At 47.2% G+C, this 19156-nt stretch overlaps 1 protein-coding gene across 4 annotated transcripts in view; it reads left to right on the top strand.

Annotated features, from left to right (window-relative positions):
- SPG11 (SPG11 vesicle trafficking associated, spatacsin) overlaps nt 1-19156 on the top strand; it is a 251910-nt gene that overhangs the window by 10275 nt on the left and 222479 nt on the right. For all 4 annotated transcript variants that reach the window (XM_078772351.1, XM_078772350.1, XM_078772348.1 and 1 more), the window contains exons 3-5: nt 6489-6716; nt 17159-17360; nt 17470-17619. In XM_078772351.1, the coding sequence (XP_078628477.1) occupies nt 6489-6716; nt 17159-17360; nt 17470-17619 (580 nt within the window). The remainder of the gene's footprint in view (nt 1-6488; nt 6717-17158; nt 17361-17469; nt 17620-19156) is intronic.

The following is a 19156-nucleotide window of genomic DNA, read 5'->3' as shown; positions in this document are numbered from 1 at the left end:
CCGTTTTTACAAGGGTACGGCCCACGATTAAACCAGGTACGGATAGCGCTGCCACCGGTTCGACCAGGCCGCAGGATTCCTGCCATGTCGGGCGAGCTGACCATCGGGCCGGCACTACGGCCTCGGCCCCCGGAGGGATGGTCACGGCCTCAGGAGCCTCCAGCTCCACCCTCTCGGCCGTGCTCACCCCCTCCAATGGTAGCTCTTCCACTCCCCATCGCAGGATCCCCCGACTCAAGTCGATTTTACAACCGCTGGCAGTCAACAAATCCAACCCTATTAAGCATGGGTCGCACACCTCCGCCACCCAAACCTCTATCTCTTGCTTTACCGATCCCAACTTGGGGGTCACAAAACCACGCCCTATGATCGGAGCCGTTGCCCCGGTAGCCAACTGCAAACTATGATTTTCCAGACGCTGGATTTTACCCCAGCCGTCTGCACTCGAATTAAGGACCACGGGGCTGATGATCGTGGCGCTGGCTCCCGTGTCCACCACGGCGTCTACCCCCACGCCGGCAATTTTGCACCGAATTGTCAAACTACCCGTCCCAATTTGGCCACAATGAATGACCTGTCGCGTCAACGAGGGCTTCTCTCCATCCCCTACTGCCGAACACCGCCCTGCATGCCCGGCACGTTCTAGTTTCCCGGGCCCTGGCGGGGGGGTGTCTGTGGTCGGCTAGGCCGATCGATACTAGGCGGAGTTGAGGGCATCGGTTGGCGGGAAACGTCCCGGCGCGGAGCTCGACACTCCCACGCACGGTGACCCATCCGAGCACAGTTATAGCACCTCACCTGGTAAGGTGCTTGCCTCCGGTATTCCAAATTCCCCCCCCTGTATGTCCGAATTGGGGTACTCTGTCGGGGACTACCGGGTGCCACCGCTGGGGCCGCCTGCCATGGTCCAGGTCCCGCCAGGCGCCGATCCACTAACCTCTGGACCATGCTTTCCAGATCAGGGCCCCCGTCGGGGGCGGGCCCCCTTGGGGGGCCGCCCCCCATCACGGGCCCCATCTGACGCACCGCCACTGCATGGCGCTCGCCTCCCCGGGCCAGGGGCCTCGCTGCTTCCCAACGGGCTGCAGCGTCGGCCGCCTGACTCATGGTCTGCGGGCGCCACATGGCGAGCTGTTGTCGGAGCTCCAGATCCGGAAGGGCCTGAATAAAATGATCCAGCGCCAGGCTTTCCTGGGAACTCGCTGCCATGTCTGCGTGTGCAATCCCTACTGCGCGGCGAATATCGTGAGCAAGTTCCCCGATGGTCTCCTGGGGCTTGCGTTTACGCTGCGCAAGTTGAGCTTTAACAAGCTCGCTTTGCTGCTCGATACCGAAACGGTTAATTAAAGCCGCACGGAGAGCTGGCAGGGTGAGAGCACCCGGTGGTAAAGCTGTCAGCACCTCCGCCGCCGCACCGCGCAGTGCCCCCACCAGGTGTACTCCACCTTCGTCCGGATTCCAACCGTTGCCTTTACACACATACTCAAACTGCGCCAGGTACGCCCTCAAATCACTCTTGCCGTCATACGGCGCGAGTGGGACCTTGTGGGCGCCCGAAGGTCGGACCCCGCGCGTCACTCCTTGCGGGATCAACGCGGGACCAAACCGCTCGGGCTCCCACAGTACGCTATTCCCGGGGGGCTCCCGCGCATCCCCCGTCCCTCCAAACACTACCCCTCCCGGTGTCGATGCCTGGGTCGCCCCTCCGCAACCCGCTACCCATGCCATACCCCCACAGCCTTGCTCACCAGCACCCCCCTCACTTCCCATAGCCAAACCTCCTTGCACACCTCTTCTGTCCATACACTCCGGACCAGTCATACATCTTACCATTGGTCCCTCACGAACACCCGGGTCTACACCACCCCCCAAGCCGACTGAATCTCCCCTCACATCATGTACATTGCCACTCACCTCCGTACCTCGTCGCACCTCCTCTGCCACCTGCAAACTTTTTATTTGGTTAGTGAGCACCGCATCATGATTTGAACACAGACCTTGTACATATTCCATGACTTCCTCCTTTATCTCCCTCTTAGCTTCCCTCCGTCTCTTCTTAATTTCACTCACCCCTTCTTCCACCTCCTCTAATTTTTCCTTTACCTCTTTCAGCTCCCGGTGCGCCCCCTCGATTTCTTCCTCCATTGCTACTTTAACCGTTTCTATGTGCGTCCTTACCTCCCGGTCCTTCGTCTCCATTACTTCTGTCACCTCTTCCAACCTCTTCGTCAATCCCTCATGTACCATTTGACATTCCTTTTGTGTCGCTATTAATTCATTTTTAATGTCCTTTTGTGTTGCTTTTAAACCCCCGATGATTGCAGTGTTCTTTTCCACTTGGTCCGCTAGTTCTTTTTGTCCCACCGTCAGCTGTTCTACTCCTTTCGTCAGGTCTTCTATTCCCCCCTGTAACTTTACCGTATTATTTCTCACCTCTTTCTCGATACGCTTTTCGCCTCGCTTTACCTCCTCGCGTAGCCCCGAGACCTCCTCACTCACCCCTCGTCGTATTTCCTCCATCTGGTTCCCCATCTGTTCGATTTCCCGGGCGGATTGTTCCCCTATTTCCCGCAATTTGTCCTCCATCCTATTTTCTAACCCCATTAACCCATTTTTCACCCCCTCTAACTGATTCTCTTGAGCGGCCATTCTGTTTTCTACCCCCATTAACCCATTTTTCACCCCTTCTATCCCATTGTCTAATCCCTCAAATTTCTTGTCTAACTCCTTAAAATTATTGTCTAACCCCTCACTGGTACCCCTCGCTTCGTCCCTCATTACCCCCATTTGCTCACTCTGAGCCCTTGCTTCGTCCCTCATTACCCCCATCATTCTGCTTTCCATTTTCGCACTATCAGCCCTTGCTTCCTCCCTCATTTTCTCGCTATTCTGGGCCATAAGGGCCTTCATTTGTATAAAAAAAAGGTTCAAATCCATTGGCATCTCCGGTTCGACTACCGCGACCATGGGCGTGGCTAAATGTGGCGCCGCTGTAATCACGTGCGCTAGAGCGCCATTTTGTGCACCTGAAATTCCCGCAACCACATTGCCATTTTCCTCCTCCCTTTCTTCCACATACATTTCCCCTGGTTCCTGGGTTACCCCTAACCCGTCTATCTCCCCCACCGACATCCGATCGCCTTGATTGTCCATGGCGCGATCTAAAAATTCGGGTTTTATAAAACACAATTTCGTCCGCTTTATAATTTTGAGCGCGTGCAGCGCGCTCCGGGTCGATCTCACTCCCCGACACCAATTGTTACTCTAATAGTACAATTGGTGTTCCAAAATTTGGGCCTAACAAATTTAGTCCCAGGTTCGAATCCCACCTCCTGACAACCAATTGTTACAGACGCGGCTTTTAGATGTTATATGGACCGAGCGGTGGTGTATTTAACCGCGTCCGAACAGTTACTCCCCGATTAAAACCCGATTTCACCCGACGTTGACCAGATCGCCCCACGGATATTCAATCGGGAAATCTCTAAAGCGATCGCAAGAGAATGAAAAAGAAGAAGAAGAATACGGAGGAAGAACAGATTTATTATACACACACAAGCAATATTTTAGAGCGACCAATATTATTTACAGCAATAGATGGAAAAGAGCAGTCACACAGTGCATTGTTAACTTATTCTATTTCATTTACTTAATCCCCAAGACAAACGAGTAGGACAGGACGTTCACACTCACACGGTGGATATTGCAGGAAGGAATAGCTGAGGTGGACGCGTGGAGGAAGGCAAGGTCGGAGGCCGCAGCACCCCTCGCGGTTTTTGCGGGAAAACCTCCGTCGCGTATCCGCGGCCGTCACGCGCTGGCTCGGCACACCTGCTCCTCTTCCTGGGGTGGAGCCGTCTCCCTCCGTTCAGCGCGTCTCTCCACGACAGGGGGGTATTGCAGGCAGGCAGGTAGGTAGGTAGGTAGGGCTTGCGGTGGATTGCGCTCCTCTTCCAGGTCATCCCCCAGCGTATCTCTCAAGGCCTCTCTCCAGTCATCTCTCATCTGGACTCTAAAGCAGTCCCCTGCAGTCGCTTTTATCACCTCCGGCGGAATTAAGCCGCCGGCTCCGAGGGCACGCCTACCGGGTCACTCACCGCGGTGTTGATTGGCTGTTAGGGCTGGTTCACTCCTTGCTTCTTATGACGAGGTGGAGACACGCCTTTCTTCTCCAACCTTACCTCGTGGCCAATGGTGGTTGAAGAAAACCAGCCAAAATGCAGAAGACAATTGGAAGGGAGGTTTTGGGGAAATTGGAAGGGCCTACGCTTATTTTGTTTGATACAATGCAAAGTCAATCTAGTGGAAAACACATACTTAGCCTACATGGAATAAGGAAATACACTATTTAAAAGATATATCGTGACCTGCGTGTATGTTCTATGAAATTAATTAGGAGGACGGCTGCGACCATTATTTACATTACCAGGATGTTACCATACCAAAACCATACTCTTCACATCCGTTACCCTTCCTCCAAAATTGTTACACTCCTCAAAACCCGTTACACTTCCCAAAACCCGTTACACTTCTCAAAATCGTTACAATATATTTTGATTTTCCTTTTTTGGTAAACCTCTTATTGATTGCATTTCACCCCAGCAATTTATATTTTCCAGGACTATATATTATGTATATTTAGCAATACTTAACTGTAAGTTGAACTACCACCCAGGCCATCCTCTATTCATACCCATGGTCTTTTTTAACATCATTAGCCCCCTCCACCCCTCCTCCCCCCTTTTCACTCTCCCCATCTATTTTCAGCTTGCTTTGTTTCCTGACTTTTTCTCTGTCGTCCTCCTGTATGTTCATCCACTTGTTACATCCACACGTTGCCCGGCTGATCCACTCGCTGTCAGTGCATTGCCGTCTACCCTCTATCACCTTGCTCTTCCATGAGCTTACAATTTGCATATACCAAGATGTCAAAATGCTTTCACATTATCTGCGACAGCTTTGTTGTGAAACTTTAAAAAAGAAAATAACCTTCCTCAAGCCTCTATTCCAGCTCCAGCATGTGGCATCCATTTTATATCCAATTCGCAACTTATTAAGGAAATTTGCTAAAGCATGTATTTACTTAGTGCTCGTGAAGCGAAAAATTGGGTTAAGCAATCGGTTGTGTGCGTGTCTGCATTTTGTTAAGAGCGTACTTCGAAAATGGTTCAACGGAGGAAATTGAAACTTTACCACATGTTACATGACCACTTGATATAGTGCATATTTTGAGCGTACATCGAAAACCGTGCAAAATTACAATCATTGTAATGGCTTCAGCCTTTATTGTGCTCGGCTGGTGAAAAAAAGCGAAGAAGAAGTGGTACAATTTGCCATTTTAACGATCTCCCGATTTATACTTTCGTGATCTATTCTGACATCTTTATCAGCCTTGGTCGTTATGAAAACACTCAAAGGAGAATTAAAGCTGCTTTGTAAAGGCTTATCAATGTACTCTTTGCAGACTTTTAAAAGTATAATTTGTGCACATTTACCTCAGAAGTGTAGATAGATGCCATTACAAATTTTCTGCCTCAAAAAAAACCCGGAAGAATTAACTCACACCAAGTCTTTCTCAAGACTGTGCGGAGTAAGTATTCTAGGAATACCATGTCGTTTCTTGGAGTGTCTGGATAAATCCATAGGATCATCATTGAAGGTCTGCTCTTTCTTGGATTGCTACTGGCATGATCTGGTGTTTATGTGGAATACTAGCAGAATACCTGCTGGTGAATGTGCCGTTCATCACGTTTCTGAGTTAAGTGTGATGCGAGTAGGAATAAGAAGAAGCCTTACTACCAACTTCGTACACTTCCGGAATTGTTTGATTTATTTGTGTTCATGTCTGGTGATTGTTTTGTATTTATTCATGCGAATGTGTACTTGTATATAACTGTCAATAATTTAAAAAAAGGCTTAGGCACTGTTGAGCGATATTTTTTTTAATTATTATTTATTAATGTTTTTTGTTTTGTGTTTTTTGATCCAAAAAAACGAACTTTTTATTTCCGAATTTTAACTTTTTTTGCCCTAAAACACTCCCAGGCACTCACTGATGAACCTCTGAAAGTTTGACGAAGATCCGTTCAGCCATCTCTGAGAAAAATGGCAACACACATCCAGACTCACAGACACACACAGGCAGACCAACAGCTCTCTTATATAGTAGATACTTGAGCAGGTTATGTGAGCATTTCTCTGGTCATGTACATCCAGTGGAGTAATGAATTACTTCTACTTCCTTCCTGAGTTCCCTCAGTTGTATATAGATGGAGTTTACTGGTAAGCTGGTTGTTGGACTTGAGTGAAAGGCCAAGAAGGTGATCTCACCAGTGAAACAATTGGTATTCATACACAATCCAAACCATGAATAGAAGTGCCTGGCACAAGTGGGATTTTTTCTTTTATTTTTGTCTATTTTGGGTGGGGTCGTTGATTTTTAATCATTACCTGTCACATGTGAAGAAAAGGTTGTCCTGCCATTGCAGATTCCAGAGACATGGACTTTATCAAGCTAATGCATTTTTCCAGTGGAGTGGTGACCCTTTTGATGAGACACTGCATTGTTGCTCAGTTGGTTTTGTTGGAGAGGGGATTTTTTGGTGACACGATCAACCAATGGCAGATGCAACCTTGCCCCCCTTGTCCCTATCAACTTGTCAATGCTACCCTGATGCAGGATAGTCTGATTGCGTTTCATGAGAGTGGACATGTCTGTATCCTTTATTTTGCTCGATTATTCTTGTTGACATGCCATTTGAACATGTATGCATATATGTAGATCTGGTTAATTTAAGTATTTGCATGTCTCTGTGGCATACATTGGGGTTATGTGCAAAGGTCCAGAATAGTAGCTTATTTATGTGGACTTGGAAAATAATTGCTTCTAAAATTTTGCTTGGAGTAAATTTTGAAGGGGAGAGCACAGGGACCATTGTGCATATGGAAAAGAAACCTGAACCAGGTTTTGAGGGCACCGCATGTCACAGGGTGACAGAAACTGCAACAAAAACTTTCAGTCAGGGAGTAGTGAATGCATGGAATGATCTCCCTGGAAAGATATTGCGAGCAAAAATAGCTGATGGAGTGAGCCATCAATCTCCTTGGATCTCATGGTGCACAGCGGCTTCTTCCGTGACTGAGTAAACTGATCCTGGATGCGCACGCTTTACCCCGGGTCACAGACGAACGGTGTGTTTAGTGGTGCAATCCCATGTTTCCATTGGTGTCGCTTCACTCTTGCTGCTTAAATGTGATGTTCTTCAAACAATGCTACAGATTTCTTACAGGTAGAGTGCCAGAGCTCCCGGTTTTTGGCTATCGTTCCCCACTTTTTGGCCCCGATATTGCAGGACTTGAGGTTAGACTTGAGGACATCTTTATATTGCTTGCGCTGGCTGCCTCTGTTGGAATACCCTTCCGTTAACTGACCATAAAATATGGCCTTTGTATTTTCTGATGTTATTGATCCAAGCTAGCCCTGGTGTTGGGCTAGCGGCTAGGGTGCCAGCTTAGGATCCCAGGATCCTGGGTTCGAATCCCGGTCGATTGCTGAATTAACGCCAGGGGGGTTGACTCGGCCTGTCATCCTTCCGAGGTCGGCTAATTGAGTACCAGTTCACTGGTAATTCCCTGCTTGTCGTAAAAGGCGACAAAAAGGGCTGGCGTCAGGAAGGGCATCCGGCCGTAAAACATTGCTTCAAAAAGGGGACCAAACAACAAAAACAACCACGGTCCCCGAAAAAGGCCAACCCCCACTTTGCGGGGAAAAATGGCCTCTAAATGTGGTTATTATTTATTATTATTGATCCAAGCCACTTGTCTGGCCCAAAAGATCTGCTTTGCAATGATGAGGGGCTCAATGCCCTCATTGTGATGTGACAACAACCAAGGCCATCTGTATTGGAGACCAGGTAATGCCATTTAATGTTGGTAATTTTTCTCAAGCATTGAAGATGGAATTGGTCGAGGCATTTGAAGTGTTAGAGATAGGGAGTCAATGCTGTGTGGCCATACAGCAAGCTGGTAAGCATGGCTGCCTGGTAGACTACGATATTAATGGAGAGACGGATTCCATGATCTCTCCATAGTCTGTGCTGCAGATAGCTGAATGCTATGCTGGCCTTGCAGATTCTGATGGTAACTTGATAATTGATTGTGGTGTTTGGTCCAATGTGCTACCTAGATAGCAAAAATTATTGACCACTTTTTGTTCCGTGCCATTTATGATGACTATAGGTGGGGGATATGTGCCACGGGTACCTGGCTGAAACATGACTTCAGTCTTGAGTGTAGTTATTTTGTTATTTTGCAACCAATCCAAGTGAGTGTAGTGCATCCTCTCCAGTAGAGTCCTGGCTCTGGCATCATTCTCATCAAACCAGTCCTGATGTTTCCTCTTTACGAAGCTTGAATTCTCTGCAGAGCAGATACACTCACGTGAAAAATTAAGTACACCCCATGTAAAGTTTTGACTTTTTCAACATATTTCAACATACAGCTATTTGATCTTCATTTCAACAATATTGATAGATAAAGGTGATATAATATAACAAATATCATGAAACATTTACATTTTGTAGTCCATTGTATAATTTAAATAAATATAAAAGCAAATTTCACATGTGGAAAAAGTAAGTACACCCTTGGCTCTAATAGGTGGTATTGCCCCCTTTGGCAGAAACAACCTCAAGTAGGCGTTTCTTATAACTATCTACCAGTCTCTGACATCGACTGGGAGAAATTTTGCCCACTCCTCCATGCAGAATTCTTTCAGCTGTGCGATGTTTGAGGGGTTTCTTTCATGCACAGCTCGTTTCAAATCCCCCCACAACATCTCGATGGGATTTAGATCCGGGCTTTGACTTGGCCATTCCAGAACCCTCCATTTCTTTCTTTTCAGCCATTCCTTGGTGGATTTACTGGTATGTTTAGGGTCATTGTCATGTTGCAAGGTCCACCTTCGGTTGAGCTTCAACTTCGCGACAGATGGCCTCACATTATCCTCAAGCACCTTCTGGTACAATGAAGAATTCATAGTGGATTATATGATGGTGAGTTGCCCAGGCCCTGATGCAGCAAAGCTGCCCCAAACCATAATATTTCCACCACCATGCTTTACAGTTGGTATCAGGTTCTTGTGGTCAAATGCTGTCTTTGGTTTTCGCCAAATATATCTTCTGGTACTGTGGCCAAATAGCTCTACCTTTGACTCATCTGTCCAGAGCACATTGTTCCAGAAGTGCTTGTCTTTGCCTAGGTGTTCATTGACAAACTTTAGTCTTGCCCTGATGTTCTTTCTGGACAGCAATGGTTTCCTCCTTGCACACCTCCCATGTAGATCAATTTTGTGCAGCCTCTTTCGAATGGTAGACTCGTGCACTTTGACATCAACAGTGGCAAGAGCTACCTGAAGGTCACGTGATGACATTCTGGGGGTTCTTAGAGACTTCTTTCAGCATCTTGCAGTCTGCTCTCAGGCTGAACTTGCTGGGGCGGCCTGGCCTGAACAAGTTGGCAGTTGTTTGGAATCTTCTCCACTTGTAGATGATCTTCCGGACAGTCGAATGATTGATTTCAAATTGTTTGGAGATCTTTTTAAATCCCTTCCCAGACCCGTAGGCATCTATAACTTTCTTTATGAAGGCCTCGGAGAGCTCTTTTGATCTAGGCATGGTGACGCCGCACAATTCAACAACAAAGAGCAAACCAAACTCAATGTCTGAGGTTTAAATAAGACAGGTTCCTCCAAGATCCTCTCTAACGATGTTCTAATCATTTGCACCTGAGCTGGTGCACCTGATTCTAATTTTATGTATTTGAAGTGGTGATAAATATAGGGGTGTACTTATTTTTTCCACATGCGAAATTTGCATTTATGTTTATTTAAATTATACAATGGACTACAAAATGTAAATGTTTCATGATATTTGTTATATTATATCACATTTATCTATCAATATTGTTGAAATGAAGAATGAAATAGCTGTATCTTTAAATATGTTGAAAAAGTCAAAACTACATGGGGTGTACTTACTTTTTCACGTGACTGTATATACATGATTTCCTTCAACTGTTGCCATTGTGTCTCCACACACTCAATGTCTGGGGAACTGTTGCTTAAAACGGAGACAAAGCTGGTTTGGAGATTGGCACAGGCAGGATCTTTGCTCATTGCACTTGTATTGAGCTTTTTACTTTGCTTAACCATGCACCCGTGACATGGATGTTTTGTTTTGAGAGTCAAGATACTGATGATGAGTCATTGGTCAGACCAGGTCTCAGTGCCTTTGACTTCCTGTTAGCCTCACATCACAAATGCTGTGCTTCCTCACAATGATCTATGATGATATGCCGTTCTTTTTTGAGTGGGGGTGCATCCACGTTGTTTTTAGATTATTGGGCTCTTGAAATATGGTATCAGTGACTACAAGCTAGTGTTGAGCACACTCCTTGAGAAGGAGGGTGCAGGTGGCATTATTTTTATCCACACCATGACAGCTCACCAACCACACCACGCCCGGCCGAGCGGTGTTTGCTAATGCGTGCTTGGAAGTCACCGATTAGGACGATCTTATAGATTATGTGTGTGCCTAATGATGTTGCGTATGTCCTCATATCGCTCTTCTTAATCTCCTCTGGAGTTGTCATAATCGGTGCATTGGTACTGAAGTGTGTGTGTGAGATAGATGTAATGTCATGGGTCTGGCATTTATCCCTTTGGGATGGCACTAGAGTGAAGCTACAATTGATATTCGAATCACAAAGCCAACGTCTGCTTGCCTGTGGTCTTGCTCTGGCTTTCCAATCCAAAATAATGCAAAGCCACCTCCGACTTCCTCCAACTACACAACATCTGGGATGCATGTTTCACTGAGTGCTGTGATGCCGACATTGTGACGAGCAAGCTCCCTTCCGATGATTGCCATTCAATGCTCTTGTCTTGTACTGTGGTTCTGAAGCATGAACACATTTCACGGCACAAATGTCCGGTCGAGATAGACTTTATTTTGATGGTCATTTCTTTCTTTATTGTTTAGACTCCAGAGCCATATACCCATCCAACCGTAGCTGGCCGAAAGGGCAGGATTGGGCAAATTATGTTTATGGGTCCTTTTCACCCCCTTATCCTAACCCCCCACCCCCACCCCCACATTTTCTCCCATGGAAGAGAGCACCACTGAACGATTGTGATGAGGCCTGCTCTGTCACCCAAGTGGGACACGGGAATCAATGTTTTCCTTGGTCATAGACGAACAGCCATCACAATTGTGCTGCCTGCATGCAGGTTTGTGACTGAGGACTCCCTGCAGTATGCTCTACCTGTCGCCGTCGCCACTTGCCAATCGACACAGGGCTTGGAAGGGGGTTAGGGATTGGTGAAGTCAAGTCCCTAATACACCTGCACATTGGATGGATTTAAGTGAAGATTGCTTGTGCGTGGCTGCATCCCCACTTTCTCTTTCCTATGCAGACCATGTGTCTAGAGGTGTGTGGTGGCACTTGTTAGATGGTGTGCAATGTGCACAACAGGCTGACTAGAAAATGAAGCAGTGCTGTCACCAACTGCTTTTCAAGGCTAAAGTGACCATAGCTGCCTGAAAAACTGCTATGCTGCCATATTAACAGCCAACGTAGTCTTTCAATGACATTTGACCCACGTCTGGGAGTGGCCTTGACCAAGTGTCATGGCATGTTCACACACTGGTGAGCCATGCCATGGTGTCTTTGGGGAGCCACTCCTCCAGTCATGAGCTCCTTCAGTTCACTCAGTTGCAAGGCCAGCCTATCCAGGTTGCACCATGAAGAGGCATAGTTGGCAAGTTGAGAGGCGATTAGCTAGTGAAGGACTTTTATGATGAATGGCCTCCACTAAATACCAGCAGAGCTGGGAGTTGCACCATTAATCACAACCCTTATCTAACCTACAGAAAGAGATTGGCTTAAATTGAAATTTGATAGGTACCTACGAGCTATGAAAACATTGCAGATAGAGGGGTGGAGGGATATTGGCAGGCATTGTCGGTCTCTACCATTGAGGTTGAGTCTGAGGTGGGAGACACATTTGTTTGGACTAGTCTTGTAATGAAATTGTGTCTAAGTTGAACCCAGGTGTTATGCTGTCTCCAACCACTGAGAGGCTTCTATAAGAACTCGGACGAACATCGCTCCGATACATTCCTGTGACATTTATTCTGTGTGATAGTGTATACACGAATGGTGCGTATATCTAGATGTTCCAGGCTTGCTTGCACTAATTGCTAATTCCATGATTACGGAATACTGATACAAAGCTTGATGATTTCTTGCAGGTGTTGCCAGAGATCGAAACTGAATTAAACCTACTATTGGGACAATGTTGTAGATCTTGATTTCTTACAACAATTAATTCAGTTTCCTCTCTTCGTCCCGAACGAGAACGACATGGCTCATAAGCTGATCCAAGTTCCAGTCTGCAGCGCAGACCCCCAGGTGACGGACGCCGCCACGCAACTGGCACATTGGCTGAAGGTCTTGGCTAATCAATTCAATTCCCAGGAGGAAATCACCGCTGACACGAAGCTTGCAGTGCTGCAATCCAAGGTGCACCATAATGTGTATATGTCCATTGAACAGTGCACGACGTACGATGCTGCTGTGGCTGAGCTGAAACGTATCTACATTAAAACACGAAGCGTGGTCTACTCCAGACATTTGCTTGCGTCTCGTCGACAACAGCCCACGGAGACTATAGACCAATTCGCTCAAGACCTCAGACGACTACTGAAGGACTGTACCCCTGCGGTACGCACCCATGAACAAGTATGTGATGACCTTGTCCGCGATGCTTATGTCTCAGGTTTAAGATCGCCGGTCATCAGCCAAAGACTTCTTGAAGAACCCGACTTGACCCTAGACGAAGCCCTTCGGTTATCTCACGTGTACATCGATGCGCGGGAACAATCCGATGCGTATGAACGCCCATACGTCACTGCCGGGATATCCCGACAGACATGACCGGAGAGAGCTACCGCCGAGCTAGAAGATGCTGTACCTCCGCCGGAATCGGGGACAACGGACACTCTCGAGGACTCCGATCCGAATTTGACGGCGGTTGCTACTGCTGGACCCAAGCCAGGAAGTAACGCTAAGTGCTATTTCTGCGGGAACCGGAACCATCTCAGGTCAGTTTGTCTGGCTAAGGAAGCGAAGTGTCATTTGTGTGCAAAGACGGGTCACTTTGCAAAAGTTTGTCGAGCGTCACGGGGCCGGCGAGCTCGCACGACGCTGAATGTGCTTATCTCCGCGCCAGCGGTACGAACGGCGCGCCTCGCCCGACCTTGATTGGGATTGCCCCTCTCCGTGGGCCCTGAGCTGAGAGCTCGACCTTGATGAGACTCGCCGCGCCGACTAAACAAGTGTCGCAATCACTTCAGTACGCGGCACGACCGTCCTTGACAGGAATTCTTTCGACGCCCAGCCAACTTCCGGGATCGGCCACCCGATCGGCGAACGCTGGCTTCGAAACTCCGCGCGTGGCACGAGCGCCCTCCGGAGGCGGCACGATCGACCAACGATCTACTTTGACCACGAAAGCTGGGATCTTCGCGCGTGGCACGAACGCCCTCTGGAGGCGGCACGACTGGCCTACAAGCAAATTCAATGGCTCGAAAGACATTAGCTGGCGTCGGATCCACACGCGAGGCTCGAGTGCCTCCTCTCGACGATTCGACATCTACAGGGCCACCTGGCCTGTCCTGCGCGATTATCCCAATCATGATTGAAGGAATTTTTGCAAATGCTTTAATTGACACGGGATCCACTGATAGTTATGTTGATTTTCGACTTGTACAGAAACATGGATGGCCGATTCTTGGGACAAGATGCAGAATCTTCATGGCTTCTCAGGGGCTATGGCTTAGCACAAAGGGGGAATGTCGACTGAAGCTTGTAATTAAGGGTCGAATGTTTCCGGATGTGCATTTAATGGTCTTACTAGCATTATGTGCAGAAGTTTTGTTAGGACATGATTTTCTCCAGCGACATGGGCGCTTGGAAATGGAATTTGGTGGTACTGATACTCTTGCTGTGTGTGCTCTTGCAGGGATGGAAATTGAGCCACTGTCGCTGTTTCCCAATATGACCACAGACTGTACACCTGTTGCAGTTAAATCACGACGCTACTCACGGGCTGACACGCAATTCATTGCGGAAGAGACTGCGCAGCTACTAAAGGAAGGTATCATAGAACCTAGTCGGTCGCCTTGGCGGGCCCAAGTTCTGGTGGTACGAACCGAATCGCATCGCAAACGCATGGTAATCGACTATTCGCAGACGATTAATCGGTTTACCCAATTGGATGCCTACCCACTCCCTGGAATGGACTCCCTGGTTCGACAGGTGGCACAGTACTCGGTCTATAGCACTCTCGATCTACGTAGTGCATATCATCAGATCCCCATCTCCGCGGCAGATCGCATCTATACTGCGTTTGAATCAGGCCAGAGGTTGTACCAGTTCACCTGGCTACCTTTCGGGGTCACGAATGGGGTTGCGTGTTTTCAAAGGGCTATGGACGACCTCATCGCTAAGGAGAACTTAACCGATGTCTTTGTTTATCTGGATAATCTCACGGGTTGCGGGTATGACAAAGAACATCATGATGCTAATCTGAAGTGCTTCCTCGAGGTCGCGCACAGGTATCGCTTGACTATGAATGAGGCTAAATGTCGCTACTCTGCTCGCACGATAGATCTCCTGGGGTACACCGTGACCCACGGCTCTGTCGCTCCGGATAAGGAGCGTCTGCGACCCTTGCTCGACATGGCCCCGCCCTGCGATCATGCTTCATTGAAGCGTGCTCTCGGGCTGTTTGCTCATTATTCCAAGTGGGTTCAAAATGTTTCTGCGAAGCTCCACCCACTTGTGGATTGCGATGCGTTCCCCATGAGTCTTGCTGCCAAGGCCGCTTTTCATGGCCTCAAGTCCAACATCGCTGGCGCCGCTGTGTCGACGATTGACGAAAATAAATCCTTTGTTTTGGAAAGAGATGCGTCGGATCATGCGATAGCTGCGACACTCTCTCGGGGGGGGGGGGGGGGGGGGGGAGAGGGGTGCGCCCTGTGGCCCTCTTTTCAAGGACTCTCTCCTCCGCGGAACGGAGACATTCGTCTCATTCGTCTCGAAAAGGAGGCGTATGCCATTGTCGAGTCGATCAGGCGTTGGCGTCCCTATTTGCTCGGACGATGTTTCCAAATTATCACAGATCAACAGAGCGTTGCTTTTATGTACGACACGCAGCATGCTCAACGCATTAAGAATGAGAAAATCACTCGCTGGCGGATCGAGCTCGCCAATTTCTGCTACACAATCAAATATCGCCCAGGCGGGATAACCTTGTTGCCGATGCTTTTTCGCGGCCGGCGATGTGTGCGAGCCTCACCTCTTTTGAGGACCTGCGCGTTCTTCATGACACCTTGTGCCATCCCGGTGTGACGCGTTTCGCTCATTACGTGCGCAGTCGTAACTTGCCATATTCCATTGAGGATATTCGTCAGCTCTGTCGCACTTGTTCCGTATGCGCTGAACTCAAACCTCGCTTCTACAACCCTTCTATGGGCACGCTGCTCCGAGCCACTAGGCCGTGGGAGAGATTGGCGATGGATTTCAAAGGACCACTGCCGGCGTCACCGGCTTCGAGTAATTCTCGTTATCTACTCACGATCGTTGATGAGTTCTCTAGATTCCCTTTTGCTTTCCTGTGCGGAGATATGTCTGCTGCTACGGTTATCCGGTGCCTGCAGAACTTGTTTTCTATGTTTGGGAAGCCGGCCTATGTGCATACCGATCGAGGCGCGGTGTTCTTGTCCCAGGATGTGAGGAACTTCTTGCTCCAGCATAATGTCGCTTCTAGCTATACTACTCCGTATAGGGCCACACGCGAATGGACAGGTCGAACGCTTTAATGGCATTATATGGAGGGCCGTTACTCTGAGTCTTAAGTCCCGCGGCCGAGGACTAGACAAATGGGCTTGGTCACTACCCGTGGCATTAAACTCGATCAGGACCTTATTTTTCACTGCTACCAATCAAACTCCCCACGAACGGATGTTTCGTTACCCGAGGTGTTCGGGTAGTACCCGACATTTACCGGGTTGGCTTGCTGAGCCGGGACCGGCTTTTTCAAATGTGCAGTTCGCATGAGTAAATATGACCCGCTGGTGGATAAGGTGCAGGTTCTCCAAGCTAACCCCGAGCATGCTCGTGTGTTGTTGCCCAATGGACGGGAGTCGACGGTCTCAGTACGCCACCTGGCCCCATGCGGGGAAGTTGACAAACCAGCTTACGATTCCGTTGATCTGCCCGTTGATCCGCCAATGGAGTATCTGCCGGCATCCTCACCGCTACATGCACCCGATCCTGCTGGCCCTGTGGGGCCACCGCCGTCACCCGATTTAGGCGGCTACTCTGACGCGGGGGACTCCGGTCTTGGGGATGTAGTACCCAGTAGTTACAGGACCCGCGCCGGGAGAGAGATTCGCCGCCCCGACCGCTATGGTTGGGACACCCTGACATGGACTGGAAACTGCCGCTCACTGATATTACTCTGCTACTATGTGCTGCTGGCTTGATTTCTGCCTTAGCGGAAGTGTAGTTTTAACGGCGGGGAGAATGTAATGAAATTGTGTCTATGTTGAACCCAGGTGTTATGCTGTCTCCAACCACTGAGAGGCTTCTATAAGAACTCGGACGAACTTCGCTCCGATACATTCCTGTGACATTTATTCTGTGTGATAGTGTATACTCGAATGGTGCGTATATCTAGATGTTCCAGGCTTGCTTGCACTAATTGCTAATTGATCGCTACTTCCATGATTACGGAATACTGATACAAAGCTTGATGATTTCTTACAGGTGTTTCCAGAGATCGAAACTGAATTAAACCTACCATTGGGGCAATGTTGTAGATCTTGATTTCTTACAAGTGTTGGTATAGCCCAGGCATGATGGGCCGAATGGGTTCTTCCTGCATCAAACTTCCTTGTTAAATGTGCACACACACTACATTCAGTGACAGTAATTAAATTTTCTGTGAATATAGTTTACTTTTCTTGGTTTGTTTACTTCCTGGTACTGTTTGAGCATGGTTTATCCAGTGACCTTAACAAAACTATTGAAGACATTTTTGATTTGACCACTGGCATTTGTCAGGCTCATATCGACATCCTCATGTATTGCCGGGTGAGAAATTCAGAAGTTCAATGTAAAGACCTACCCAAGATTCCTTTTAGAGTCGTTGCAGTTTCAAATGGTCTGGAGCATATTGTGGCTTTGGATGACTCTAAGATTGCTATCTCCATTCCACTGAAAGACTATTTCAGGCAAGTGTCTTCCACTTATTTATTATTTAAATGCGTTATTTTGGCCTGTTCAAAAGTTGATATTTTCGTGTAACTCTATGACGATAAGATCTGGCTTTGCATCAAACAGAATATTTCCTGAGCATGTGACGAACAGTGGTGCAGCACATGAAGAACTTGCAGCTTATGTCTGCAGTGGAGATGCTGATGACGAGAGGATCTTTGATGAGGATGACATTTGTTGGTCTCTTAAAGAGGCCCTGCCTTTCAATGTTGACAGGCAAGGATGAATATGTATAGATGATGCTGACATCTGATCTTGTTTCTTCTTTGAAATTAATCATTATTTTAGAATACGATTAGCTGCAGATTCTTTAGTTGAGGTCATTTTGCCACTTCACTTAAATATTGGTTTAGCCAATAATATGCCAGCAGTTGTTTTTATTACAAAAGTTTGAGAGGGGTGAGGAATCACGCTGTGCGATATCTCAATATCAGTTCGATAAGATATTGAAAAAATATCGTCAACGCAATACTACATCTTTCAAATTGTCGATATATCGGCAGATTTGATAATGGGAAAGGTCATGTGCGGTATTGTAAACGGAAGATTTTGAGACGTATTTTCATTGATTTAGTAAGAATATCGGCATAAAGGACTTGTTTTATCTTATCACGATTGTCCCAGTAAAAAATAGATATACGTATACGCAACATTATCTCTCACCTTTTATGTGAATGGTGAGAAAACTTTTTCCCATCTCAGATGCCAGTTATGCTGCCTCATCATCAGGGTCTTCTGTTGAGAATCCTGGGCCTGTGCCTTGAGGAAGAAGGAGGGGACTATTTGCACTATTGCATTCACCACATCTGAACTCTAACTCAGACCCCATGCAAGAGAGCTTTAATCAAGATGGCAAAGCAAGCATAAAAAATGCCCTGCCCCCAGTGCAGCTCAAAAACATTCTACCCTCAAAATAACAACCGCATAGTCAAAACACAACACTCATCCTTCAACCTTTGCAGTCAATTGGCATATCATCCTGCCCACCCACCATGTGTCCTTTGTAAACAAAGAAAAAACGTTAAAGAAATAGATAAGCATGGGCCAGGTTGAGTGATGGACGTTGGGATGACATGCATGTCCATGAAGACTTAGCCGAGCATGAGATGTAAGCCATAATGGCGTCCCAGAGAAAAGAGCGTGACGGGCAGAGGGTGGATGCAGAAATCCAGCGACTTTAATATGCAGTTTATTACAGTATAGATGAAGTCCGATGTCTGGTAACAGCAGCTTTTTCACCACTTTGCAGAAATGCAATTAATGTTCAAAAATACCCATTATGATGTTGTGTTTGTATGATAATGACACAGACACTGCTTTCATTGAGAGCACACAAAAGTGTCTGCATCAATTTCAGGACAGAATACATGGCGATAAACAGCTATATCTTCGTGCTTCGTGTATAAAAAAATCCTTCTGGGAGAATGTCTTGTGGACAGATGAGACCAAATTAGAGCTTTTTGGTAAAGCACAGTGTCATCATTAGGGTTATACAGTATTGGCCTAAAATATTGGCACCTTTGCACTTTTTTTCAAATAATGCACCATTTCTTCCAGAAAATTGTTGAAATTAAAAAATATTTTGGTGTCCACATACAGTTGTGGCCAAAAATATTGGCACCCTTGCACTTTTTTCAAATAATGCACCATTTCTTCCAGACAATTGTTGAAATTAAAAATATATTTTGGTATCCACATATGTATTTCTTTGGTTTGCTGTGGAACAAAACCAAAAAAAACTGAAAAAATTACT

Source organism: Myxine glutinosa, chromosome 2, assembly GCF_964187855.1.
Source record: "Myxine glutinosa chromosome 2, kmMyxGlut1.1, whole genome shotgun sequence".
NCBI classification, from domain to species: Eukaryota; Metazoa; Chordata; class Myxini; order Myxiniformes; family Myxinidae; genus Myxine; species Myxine glutinosa.
This window is presented reverse-complemented; position numbering and strand designations above follow the sequence as displayed.